The following is a 13205-nucleotide window of genomic DNA, read 5'->3' on the forward strand; positions in this document are numbered from 1 at the left end:
TAACCAATGTTTATACAAAATACCCTAATATCTCCATCATATTTATGTTCACATAGTTAACTATGTAATCACATGTTTATAATGGATTGCATAGATAAACCACAATTTAAGTATGTATCCTATTTGCAGAAATCAATTACTCAAAAATGAATCAAAAAAGAATCTTCTTAAGAGCCAAGTACTTAGCCAATATACAATAACTTGTATTTGGGTTTGCGTGGATATTGATATACTTGTGTCATATATTTTACCCAAATATGTTCATGTAGCTAAATTATTTTGTCTATTCATATACATATGTGTGTGTATATATATTTGAAACATATATTAGAACTTGAGAAGTATGTTGGACAATTAACAATATGTCAGACAGTTAAAAAGATTGGCCACATATGCAATCGCCTCCATAACTTTAGCGGTGGATGGGGATGAGATAGCTATAAACTTATTATTATTATTATTATTATTATTATTATTATTATTATTATTATTATTATTATTATTATTATTATTATTATTATTATTATTATGTAGTAGTAATATAGAGTTCAAAGCTTATAACATAAAATGTCACCTTGGTAAAGAAACAAGGAACTAGGGTGATTTAAGACATGTAATTGCATTGACTATATGTGATCCAACTCGCCTTATCTATCTTGAACACCATATATGAGTTCTGATTTGAAAAAGCAGAAAATTGAACTCAAAGTTATATATTGGGATGTTTGAACTATCATCTATATGGTATTTTACAAAGACATACACTCCATGAGAAAAGAGCAAATACCATATCATGTGATTCATACCACATGTGCGATTTGTATCCATCAGGGGGAATATAATTGTGATCTCTACTTGATGTATGAAACTCTAAAGATTATAAGTAATCTTTACCTAGTACTCAGTTATTAAAGACTTGGTTTAGTGATTGCTATCATAGAATGTTGCTAAAGAATCATCAATGATACGATCTGACAGGACGTTTCTAAAAAAAAGAGTTAAATTAAGGTTAAGAGTATTGTGAAAAGAGGAAGATCATTAGAATTATCACATTAATATGTGTTTAGTGGTCAACCAATTATGTTTATCTTTATGATAAAGACATAATTATGAACTTAGCATATATTAATGAGATTAGAAGAGATATGAATGTGATAAATGATCTAAGGTATTGCATACTGTATCTACTTTAAGTTCCATTAGTCGAGATGTTATATTATTGTAACAAGTATATAGCACCCTATAGCAACCAAACTCTCAAAGTATGCACTAGTCTCACAATCTATTTGTGAAGTATGAAATTACATAAATTAAAGTGAGAATTGATGCATCGTGTGTGAGAGGGAGATGAAGGAATTCGGGACACTCATAAGGGTCAACCAAAACCCTTATGAAGTGATGCAATTGTTTGGCCAAAAGATGTCATTGCATGAAAAGATACAACTTTTCTTAATAGTTACATGCATGAAGTGATGTAAATGTTTGGCCAAAAGGTACTGTGACTTATATAAAGCTAGGTTTTTGTCTTCATTATAGATATAAAAGAAAAACACACAAACATTGTGTGCAAAGTCAATTTGGATTGTGGCAAGAAAAAGACAAAGATAAAGGTATGTATAGGTGGTTATATATTGGCTTTATACTTGACTCTTTGGAAGACCCTCTTTTGATTCATTTGTGAAGCAATTGATTTTTGTAAATAAGGTACATAGTTAGATTGTAGTTTATCTATATAGTTTATTATAAATATATGATTATATGGTTTACTATGTGAAATAAATATGATAGAGATCTTAAGGTATTTTGCATGAACATAGGTTATAATCCATGATTTAATTTTTCTTCAATAAAAATAAAGATTGTCACACCCTACCCCTCTGTAAGGCATAACATGATCCCGTAGTATACCTAATGAATTACCAACTTCGCCTACTGATAACCCATTAAATACACTACAAGGGATTTTCAAAACTTTTCTTACTTCTTTTACAGTGGTGAGCACTATTTACAGGTGTTAAAAACCTTTTTGAACTGAAGTGAATTAGCTAACACATTTAGACTATTAGTAATTTCTGTAAAAATTTTGGTAGAGTGCCCTCTGTAATTTGGATAAAACAGTTCTTCAAAAACCTGTAGAAAGCACTTCAATATTTTCTCAATCTCAAACTCCAACATAATTCAACACAAATCCACAATAATTTTTCAAAGACTGAGATACAAGAAATATAATACAATTTTTACAAGTCAAAATAACTCATAATTTATTTTACAACTTTAATGTATAATTTTAATTTACAACTGCTCAAAACCAAGAACAATATGTACATACAGTGGTCATACATTACAGTACAAAATGCAAAGTGTGGTATACTCATTATACCCGATAATCTCTCGCTGGATGTACTAGCAGCCTAGTCTGCCGCTGTCGTCTGTCTGTCTACTCGCGACAAAGAATGAAAGCTATCACGAGACAATGTCTCAGTGGTGCACAACATTAACCAAATACAACTTTAAATCACGAATCATAAATCATATAAATAGTGGATACTTAAAACAATAGTTAAATTCAAGATAATGAATGTCATAAGGAATTTAACACAATATCACAATAAATCTCAGTAATCAAAACATAGTTAAATTCAGAAGACAGTGAATGTCAATAAGAATTTAAACTCCATTTCAAAATCTTACAATACGTATCAATAAATCACACACAGCTTAAAATCATGTTCCAAAGTTCAATTCATCCCAAAAGCCAATGGCTAATGAGGTATTCAATTCATCCCAAAAGCCGATGGCTAATGAGGAATAACATAGCTAGCTAGCAAAAATATGAGTACTCATTCTATTCGTCGTCAATAGGCACACACCTCAACACTTCAGCCAGAGAGGGAATTCAATTCATCCCACTAGACAAGCTAGCAAGGAATACAATCAATATACATGATAGCTGTGGTTTTAAACCATTTACAGTGCTTTTCAATCAATAAGTATCCATCAAATATCATTCAAACAAATTTTCACAGTTTCACAATTTAAAACAATAATATACAAATAGTCATAATTTATTTCAATTAAAAATAATTCAAAAGAAATAGCTGTTGTGTACAAACCTCTGATAACTGTCTCCTGGCCTTGACTCAGTATTTCCTTCCCTTTCCCTGAGTCTTTACTAACTAAAAAACACAATTTGAAGTGTTTCAGTACTAAATTAAATTGTCTCTAACGATAATGCTTGATAAGTAATTTACTGAATGCTATTATTTGCTTAATCAACCTAATATATCGACCCTCGATGCGTTCTAGGTAAATTAGGTTTTAATATTACTAATATGTCACATTCGATAGTCTTTTAGGGTTGGTACATGTTACCAATTTCATTTCCGTGTATACTGCATTTTCTTATAATTTGCTGGATTCCGGGATACTAGTTTGACCTAGCCGGACGACCTAGTTCCCTCAGTTTTCGGGTTTTGGTCAAAACTACAAACTTGTAGATCTATGTCTTATTGCATGCAGGGCAAAATTTCAGGTCATTCTGAGTTATGTAGACCAAGTTATGGTCATTTTACTATTGCTAGTCAAATTGCACCAAAATTGGTCATTTTAGGTCATTTTAGGTCAATTTTGGTTCGACCAGTTTTTGAATCCGAATTTGTGCAAGCTGTTTGACTTGCTTATGGTCATTTCTAGACTTTTGTGTCTTCATAAGACTTGTAGATATAGGTCTTAACTATTCATGGTCAAAATTTCAGGTCAATTAGACCTGTTTTGAGTGAGTTATGGCCTAAACACTAGCTGCTGCCCAAATGGTCAATTTTCAGGCCTTATTTGCACTTAATCCGAATTTGGTCATTTTTCAAGCTACCTTGCAAGCAGAATTTTGGCAAGCTTCCTTCATGAAAGTTGGCACATTTTGTGCCTAGTTTCACCTCCAATTGGTCTCATACCAATTGGAGCCACACACTTAAAGTTCTAGGCCCAAAACACAAACTGCCTTATTGCATTTCTTTCATACACATCAAGGATCACTTTTAACACTTACCAAACTCAACATTCAAGCCAATTCTGGTTGTACCATAATCTAAACATAATTCACAACATATTATAGGTAATTTTGGCAGCTTACAATCACATTCAACATACACCATAAAGTGCAGAATTTGTCAAACCAAATTTACAATAATTCAATCACCTAACCATAACACTTTTACTTGTCCAACCTCACACCATCACACACATACCCAAACTGCCATAACAACCAACACAATTCAACATTAATATTCCATAATCCAAACATGAAATAATATCCTTATGGTTCACCAAACCAGGCTTCCATTTCATGCATTACATTCCCATAATTTTCAAGCATTCAAATTTCAATACACATTCACATATACTAAGTATACATCACCCAAACAATTTCCTATACAATATACGTTTAATCAATCCTTTAATTCACCATTTACAAGCAAAAATAAACTGTCTTCAAGGTGTTTCCATGGCTGCCAAAAGTACACTTCCCCCTTTAAACATCAAACTTCAAAAATTTCTCTATAAATCAAACACCCATAACATCCTTACAAACTTTAACAAAGCAACAATCAAAAACTCAAACTTACCTATTGATGAGGCTTGTTAAATCTTCACTAAACTCATTTGATTTTGGTATCTACTTCTTCCTTGTGAGGTGGGGATCAAGATTAATGAAGCAACTTTGGTGTTTGGAGGTGGAATGGAGGAGATGATGAAGTTCCTTCAAGTTTCGGCCATGGAGGTTTTGTTGGAGTTCATTTCGGCAATGGTGGTTTTGAAAGGTTGAAGATGAAGTGTGAGTGGAAGTAACCTGCCCACTTAATGGTTATTCAATCCCATAGTGCTCCACTCATGCTAGGAAAATAATTTAATATGATTTAAGTGCTAATTACCCAAATTACACTCCACTTTTGGCAATTTACATTAGGTACCCCTAATTTAATTTTTCATTATATTTTCCAAGTGTAATATCATGTGTTTTTAATGGACATTTAGGTCAAAAGACAACTCGGGATGTCAAATGACCACAATGCCCCTGTTCGGGTTGCATTCCCGATTTTTCGGTAACACCGGGTTTTGTCCATTTTTCGACCGTTTTTCGATTTCTCACTTTTCTTTGTACTAATTATTTAATTTTTCTTTGATATTTCTAATGATATTTATACTTCAATTGATGTCTCTTTAAGTCTTAAAAATATTTTCCAAGGTTCCTCGCAGTCCAGGGCTAGTCAACGGTCCACGCCGTGACTTCCCGGTGCGGTCACCCATCGCTAGGTTTCTCGGCTCACTTAACTTGGTTATATTTCTTTGCTATTATTTTTCCTTTGTTTTTCTTGTATTTTCTCTTCTTGTATTTCATTATTTTATGTCTCCTCACTCATATCGAAGTGTAGTTCTAGGCATCCTAGCTGTCCGGACAACACTGGTCACTGGAACAGTAAAACGCACTACCGAACATAGGGGTGTTACAAAGATAATAAGACACATTTATCTTATAATTCATTCTTGCATAACTTAATCAGTTATAATGAAATCAGTTGTGCCACACACACATATATATAGTTAATATACTCATAATTAAGAACTATAATGTGGACTGGCCATAAGTGCACGAGTCATTCAAATAATATAAAAAAAGATATCATTCTCATAAAGAGTTGTGATTTTAATTGAATTTTTGGTGTAAAACAAACTATGTTACAATATGCAAAACTCAATTTAAACAACTAGCTAATTTATTAAATGACTAGAATTAAGTAAACAAGATATTGTTAAAGAAAATTGGTAAAACAAGATTAACTAAAGCACTTAAAATTGGAATTCAAGTAACAATGAGATTTGGGAATTTCTCTAGTTAGCCCAATTTATGAAATTTATGGGTTTTAAGAAGATCAATTCTAAAATCCTTTGAAATCTATTTTAAGTGAAACGAAGAGTGTTGTAGTTAACAAAATCCTACTTTCGTGGTATTTAGATCAACTAAAAACCATTAAGAACTTTAATTAATCTATAAAATTATCTTAATTCTTAGTCTATTTTCTAGATCTAAATTAATTAAATCAAATTTCTTAATTATCTATCACTTGATTTTCTTCTTTCAGTTATTCAATAAAAGATTAAGAATATAACTTAATGAGACCCTATACTAAGCGCTTTAATAAATACACAAGAAATTGATTAAACCTCATAAATTTCGTTAAATTGGGACTAACCCATTTTAAATCACAAAATCACCCAAATACTATATTCCCAACTCTAGAATCTAAGAAACTACTCACAATTCATATTCAATACAAGAAAATCAAGGTATAAGAAGGAATAAAACATGAAATCAAGCTAAGAACTGAAAAAACGATTGGTAACCATGAAGAATCTAGTGAAGATGAGCCAAAATCCCAACTAGACCATGAAGGAAGCTTGAAGGAAACCCGTCTTTCTCACCTTCCTCAATTCTTTTCTTTTCTTGCTCTTTTTTAGTTTTTCCTTCTTTCCTCTTGTGGAAAAAATGAGATAAGATGGCTTATATACCCTCTAATAAAAACCCTAGAATAGGCTAAAAATAGGTCTTATGTGAAGTCATTGCACGTGTAAAAATTACCGCATCAACTAAATTCAGTAAAGTTGCATGGCTATGAATGTGTTTGTGTAGGATCTTGTGCAGGATCTTGTGTAGAATCAGGTCTAAGAAGGATAGTTGAAGATGGATTTGCATGGCTATGCGAGAGGCTATGCAACTTTCAACACCTGTGGATAATTTTTTAGCTTTCTACATAAGCGGTTGCACAAGTTGTGTAAGAGGTTGTGCAAGTTTTAGAAACTTTGAAATTGATCTTTGAATATTTTCATAAGCAATTGCATAAGCTATGTAGGATTCTGTGCAACTTTCAACAGGTTTATAATTGTTTCCCATATTCTTGCATAAGTTGTTGCACACTTATGCAGGAGGCTATGCAACTTTCAGCATAAACCAACAACTTCTCTATTTTTCTGGATGCAGGTTGCACTAGCTGTGCAACTCCTTGTGTAACTTTTGGTAATCTTTAAATTCAATAATTTTTACATTTCATTTTTGGAATCTTTGGGCTTGGAATTCATTTTTCAAATATGCAATTAACTCCTAAATCTTCAAAAATACCATTTAACCTATAAAATAAGAACAAATTCACAAATTAAACTAAAATTAATAAATATGAAAAACTAATTAAATACCAATGAAATTAACTGAAACTAATCTATAGAAAAGGTAAAACGACTATAAAACTTAATATAAATAACTATATGATATGCAAATATCAAAATATGATTGATTTAATGCATTTATAACTAAAATTATTAAAAAAAGCTAAAAAGAAATCTAAGAAAATCTAGAGGAATTATATAAAGATTATATTAGGCTATATATAGTTCATAACTATAATTATACACACACATGTAGGTAAATAGAATTCGGTTTAAATTGAAAAAATCAATCGAACCATTTTTAATTTAGAAATTCATTTTTTTCTTTAATTTGATTTGGTTTGGTTTTCAATTTTAAAAAATTCATTCTATTCAGTTTAGTTTATTATTTGAGAAAAAAAAAATTAAATAGTTTATTTTTTTTAATTAATTATTATTATGTCTTGAATTAGAGTTATAAATAGGTATATATAACTAAAATTGAGTCAAATCAAACTAATTGAATCAAATTAAAGAAAAAAAAAAGTTATATTTAACTTTCTCCGAATTTCAATTTAGCTCAGTTCTATTTGCTATAAATTTTATTTTGGTTAGTTTCTGCTCAATTTGATTTGATTTGATAAAAATTTCGTTTTCAATTTTTCAAATCAAACCCACAGAAGCTCGCCTCTGTAAAAGTAAATTTAATTTAATATGACTTATTCTCTACAGTATATATATATTTTTTATTTCAATTGATTCAGGGTCAAGAACCGTGCACGCGCTTCCCACAGCTTTCATATATGGACGGACCACAGAAAGTGGAAACGTTGGGTTAAAAATTGAAACAATGGGCCGAAAACCTCATAAGGATAATAAACCTACAAAGCATCTAGCCTCGCCCAGACGTAATTGATTTTCTCCCAAATCCAAACAGCGTCTTCTAGTTCCTTGTTCACCTAAACCTACGTCTAAACACAAATTATAATATATTTATATTCACTGTTTTAAAAATAGTACACACATATATATATAATTAACTTTTAATTTAAATTTAAATTTAAAATTTAACGATCTTAAAAATGGTATAATATTATATATTAAAGCTCATTAATCATAAAAGATAATATTTTTATAAATTATAAAAAATAAAATATAATAATACAATAAATATATTTTTTAACTATGTGTGATAATTATCTGAATTTAATTATATAGAATTTACCTATTTCTAAATATATTTAAATGGGTATGAGTTTAAGTACATTTTCAACCGCCTTGAACTCGAATAATGTGCCTTTTTTGCACGGTGAAACTCGGATTCTTACGTATTTAGCACTCCCACTATCTGTTCTCGGAAACCCATTTACAGAAATATTAAATTAGATATATAATTTTTTAAATATAAAATGAAAATGAAAGTGAGGAATTATTTAATTTTTGATACATATCAAAGGCTAAATTGTAATATTTATACACAACTTATTAGATTATAAATGAGGTTGAAACTTATAATTTTAGAATATTGTTAAGGTTAAAGTACACTCAGATACGTTATAGTTTAGCGCTTTTATCATTGAGAGTTTGAAAAATTTATATCACAACTCAGGATTTTTATGATTTTACATTGTTAGTACTTAAATGATATAATGTTTAATGACGTAAAAAAAAAATTATATGTGCTATTTTCAATTTTTTTCTTTAAAAAATGAGTGTAATGACAAATTATATAATAAAATTAATATACATATGACGTTTTTATCATAACTATTAATTGTAGTGAGTATCGTGTAGATTCTCTCATAATTAATTATCATATTAAAATCATTTTATGTACGTTGATTTCAAACAAATAAAAATTTCTCATACGATCACATTAATATTTTTTTACATTATTAAACATTTTGTGACTTAAATGTTAATGATACATGTCCTGACTTGTAATAAAAAATTTCTTATATTCTTAATTATAAAAGCGTTAAACCATAATACTTATAGCTAAATGTACTTTATTTTATTATTAAATTAAAATTTATTCATTATATGGTATTATATTATATTATATTGCTATTTTTTTAATTTTAATTTGACCCTTCAGAGAACAAAAAGTGAATCACGCCACTTCCTCCGTGGTATCCATCTAGCTAGTCTCATTGATTTACCTTTCCATCGACGGTCTTGTTCAGTGGGCACCATGCACAGTAATTCTTATTCTTTATATAAACAATTTTTTTCAAATGCAAGTCCAAATACGATTCTGTCCTCCTCACAACACTATGGAAATGGAAGGCCTTAGACCAATTCGAGTATCAAAGGAAGATAGCGAGGACGGCCAACCCTTGAGTCCAATTGCTCGCATGTTTCATCAACCTCGCTCCAACGTCTACATCATTATCATTATGGGGTTTAAGACCCCAATCAACCCTCTTGCTTTTAAAGCCAGCTTGCGCCATTCTTTACTTAAGCATCCTCGTTTCTCTAGTTTGCAGGTAATAAAAAATATATTTTTCATATATATTTAATATAAAAAATTCTTAAATTATTTGATAATTATGGAAACCCTTCTTTCAGGGACCTACTGACTTATAAATTTTGGGCTACTTTGTTGATGTGCAGGTTGTCGAAAATGATGGGGAGATGAGATGGGTCAGAACAGAGGTAAACTTGGATAACCATGTAAAGGTTCCAGTGCTTGATCCAAACATGGAGTTTCCTGACAAGTTTGTGGAAGATTATGCTTCCAATCTCAGTAAAACCACAATTAGTATGTCCATGCCTTTGTGGGATGTTCATCTTCTCAACGTTAAAACCTCTGAAGCTGAATCTACTGGCATTATTCGCATCCACCATTCCCTTGGCGATGGCATCTCCCTCATGTCTCTTTTACTTTCTTGCACCCGCAAAGCATCTGATCCTGAGGCACTTCCAACCATCCCAAGTGTAAGGAGAAGGAATCCTAGTAACTATGGTGGTTTAACGTATTGGCAAATTTTGCTCAAGCTATGGTGTTGGGTGCTGCTGTGTTGGAATACCACTGTTGATTCACTGATATCTCTGGGGACATTTTTCTTCTTGGAAGACACTAAAACACCTCTTAAAGGTACATTGCCGCTCGGACCAACTCCTAGAAGGTTTGTTCATAGAACAATCAGTTTGGATGATGTGAAGCTTGTGAAGAATGCCATGGGCACAGTAAGTAGCAAAACTTTACCCAGTTTGGTAACACAGCAAACTCATTATTGTTTTTCCCATTTGTGTTTGTATAGACAATCAATGATGTGATAGTAGCAATCACACAAGCAGGTTTGTCTTCCTATCTCAATAGGAAGTATGGTAAGTATGGTAAGTATACCTTTGAATTTAAGAGCTTGCATATGAATATTTTACTTGCCTGTAAGAATGGCAAGATTGATCAGAAAAATTGTTATCAAAATTGGATTTATCATAGATTTAAGACACAATATATATAATAGTGGGATCCACATGTTAAATAAGTAGCACCCATATATTTGTGTTTTGAGTTTATGATAAATCAAATTTGGATAAATTTTTTCTATAATTGATCATTAAGTGTCATTAATTAGGGTTACATTACCACAAGCATATTAATTACATTGCTGTATGGCAGGTGATGATGAGAAAGATAATCAAGGAGGAGAAAGGAATAACAATAATCTTCCCAACAACATTCGTTTTAGAGCAGCTCTTTTCGTGAACCTAAGGCCATCTGCAGGCATCCAAGTGAGTGATGTTACTCTTAACTCCATGCTTTAATTTTATCAAACAATAATTATTATTTGTTCACTAATATCTATAAAAAATTCTATAATTAAATTGAAAATAGGATTTTGATGATATGACGAGAACGAATAGTAAAGCAAGGTGGGGCAATCATATTGGATATGTTTTGTTTCCCTTGAAAATTGCTTTACGTGATGATCCATTAGATTATGTTCGTGACGCTAAGGTTGCTGGGGACAGAAAGAAAGCTACTCTTGAAGCCAACTTCACTTATTTAATGGCTAAATTAGCTCGGTTTTTCCCCAAATATTTTACTAACAAGGTAGGTGTATTTCTCACTTATTTTATTTTCTTTGTTCATATTAATGTTTAGGTGCAACTTTCATCTGAATTAAATGATTTTATGCAGATCGTACACGATCTAAATTTGACAAATTGGAATTACAAGAACAAAATAAAGTTAGGTGATAATTTCAATAATTATTATTCATGGTTTTTAAATGCAGCCTAGTCAATGGATCAGTGAAAACAAATTAAAAATTAATTTAAATATATTATGATTTTGTAACAAAAAATTAAAATAAAAGACAATTTAACTTAATACTTTAATAATATAAATTATTAGTATTATTAATTATTTAATTTAAAAGTTAGTTGCAACTGTCTTAAAGTAATTTTTTTTTTCTGATAAAAGAGATTTTATTAATTTAATTAAAGCTTCATGAAAAATTTAGCACGAACGCCATTGATTAGAATCCAGCTGATAGGCTTTTCCAATACATCCTACCCACTTGTGTGGGGGTGAAAGGGTAGCGAATTGTCAAACTTAGCTTGCAAGTGAGTAGTCATGGGTTTGAATCCGAGCCTCCCACTTGTACTTTCAATTCTTTTCTTTTGGACTAAAAGTCATGTCTCTCCATCAATTTTAAATTTTTTAAAAATTGTATTTAAAATATTAATATTTATATAATATACAAAAATATATTTATTAATAATTATAAATTCAATTAGTAAATATAAATTACAATTAAATACTATTTATTAAAAAAAAAATTTATAAAATTTTTTAAAAAATTAATGAATAAAATAAAATAAATTAATAACTTTATTATTATTTTTGAAGCGTAATATATAGTTAAGAATGAAAATATTTTAATTTATTAATTATAGTTTAAATATGTATATATATATATATATATATATATATATATATATATATATTATAAATAAAATGTTAATAGATTATTTTACAAATTTGTTCGGACCCTTCAAATATTATCATCAAATTTTGCCACCGAAAATAATTTATATTAATTAATTAATTAATCTAAGAATTAAGTTGTTGACTGAATTTTTTTTCAATTTTATTGGTTATTAATTGTAAAGCAATTGATTTTTTTTTATTTTTAAACAAACCTCTATCTTATTTTATTTTCTACCAATTATGAGCAGATATCGTGCCTTCCCAGTCGAACCACAATTTGGTTTTCAAATGTGCCTGGTCCAGCAGAAGAAATATCTTACTTTGGCTTTCCTGTCAACTTCATAGCAGTCAGTGTTTATGGACAGCCTAATGTAAGCACCATTATCTTGTTCTTTAAGCAGATTTGATTTTGTTCTCCATGATGAAAATTATTATTATTATTATTATATTATTATTTTACAGGCATTGATGATCCACGTATTGAGTTATGCAAACAAGATGAAAATTATCTTATCAGCCGATGAAGACATAATTCCTGATCCGCATCGACTCTGTGATGATTTTCAAAATTCTCTTGAACTCATGAAGAATGCTGCCATAACTAGCAAAAAGGCAAATCCACAGCTATACAAGCAGCGCTCGAATATGTGATAATGGTTCCCTTTTATAGCTAAATAAATATACAAGCAACAAGTTGTATTAAGGGCATGTGTTGTCTCTGCCTGTCCTGTGTGTTTTTTATTAATAAAATAAAATAAAATAAAATATTGATCCAAAATAGTGTCTTGTAAAGGGAATATTATTTTCCAATGATTATTTATTCATTTTATTATTAATATATATAATACAATAAATGTGACAGTCGATAAATTAATAAGCATATCATTATTCAAAATTAACCTGTGATTAATTAATTTAAAAATCTCAATTCAAACTCTGATTGAAAGTTTCTCCTATGTATCTTCAATTGCTTTTTATTTAATGATAACGATTTCATCCTATAAATTAAGGTATGAATCTTAAGTTAGACTGTAAGAACAATGTGAATCCCCTAATTTGAGTAAAG

The 13205-nt window shown here is 30.0% G+C and overlaps 1 protein-coding gene across 1 annotated transcript; it reads left to right on the forward strand.

Annotated features, from left to right (window-relative positions):
- Window positions 1-9459: 9459 nt before the first annotated feature.
- Window positions 9460-12795, forward strand: LOC110631588 (wax ester synthase/diacylglycerol acyltransferase 11-like). The gene is made up of 7 exons (XM_058130531.1): window positions 9460-9683; window positions 9811-10386; window positions 10461-10536; window positions 10823-10935; window positions 11039-11257; window positions 12388-12510; window positions 12602-12795. The coding sequence occupies exons 1-7, from the start codon at window positions 9471-9473 to the stop codon at window positions 12788-12790; spliced, it is 1509 nt and encodes a 502-aa protein (XP_057986514.1). The 5' UTR covers window positions 9460-9470; the 3' UTR covers window positions 12791-12795.
- The last annotated feature ends 410 nt before the right edge of the window (window positions 12796-13205 follow it).

Source organism: Hevea brasiliensis, chromosome 12 (assembly GCF_030052815.1).
Source record: "Hevea brasiliensis isolate MT/VB/25A 57/8 chromosome 12, ASM3005281v1, whole genome shotgun sequence".
Classification (NCBI taxonomy): Eukaryota; Viridiplantae; Streptophyta; class Magnoliopsida; order Malpighiales; family Euphorbiaceae; genus Hevea; species Hevea brasiliensis.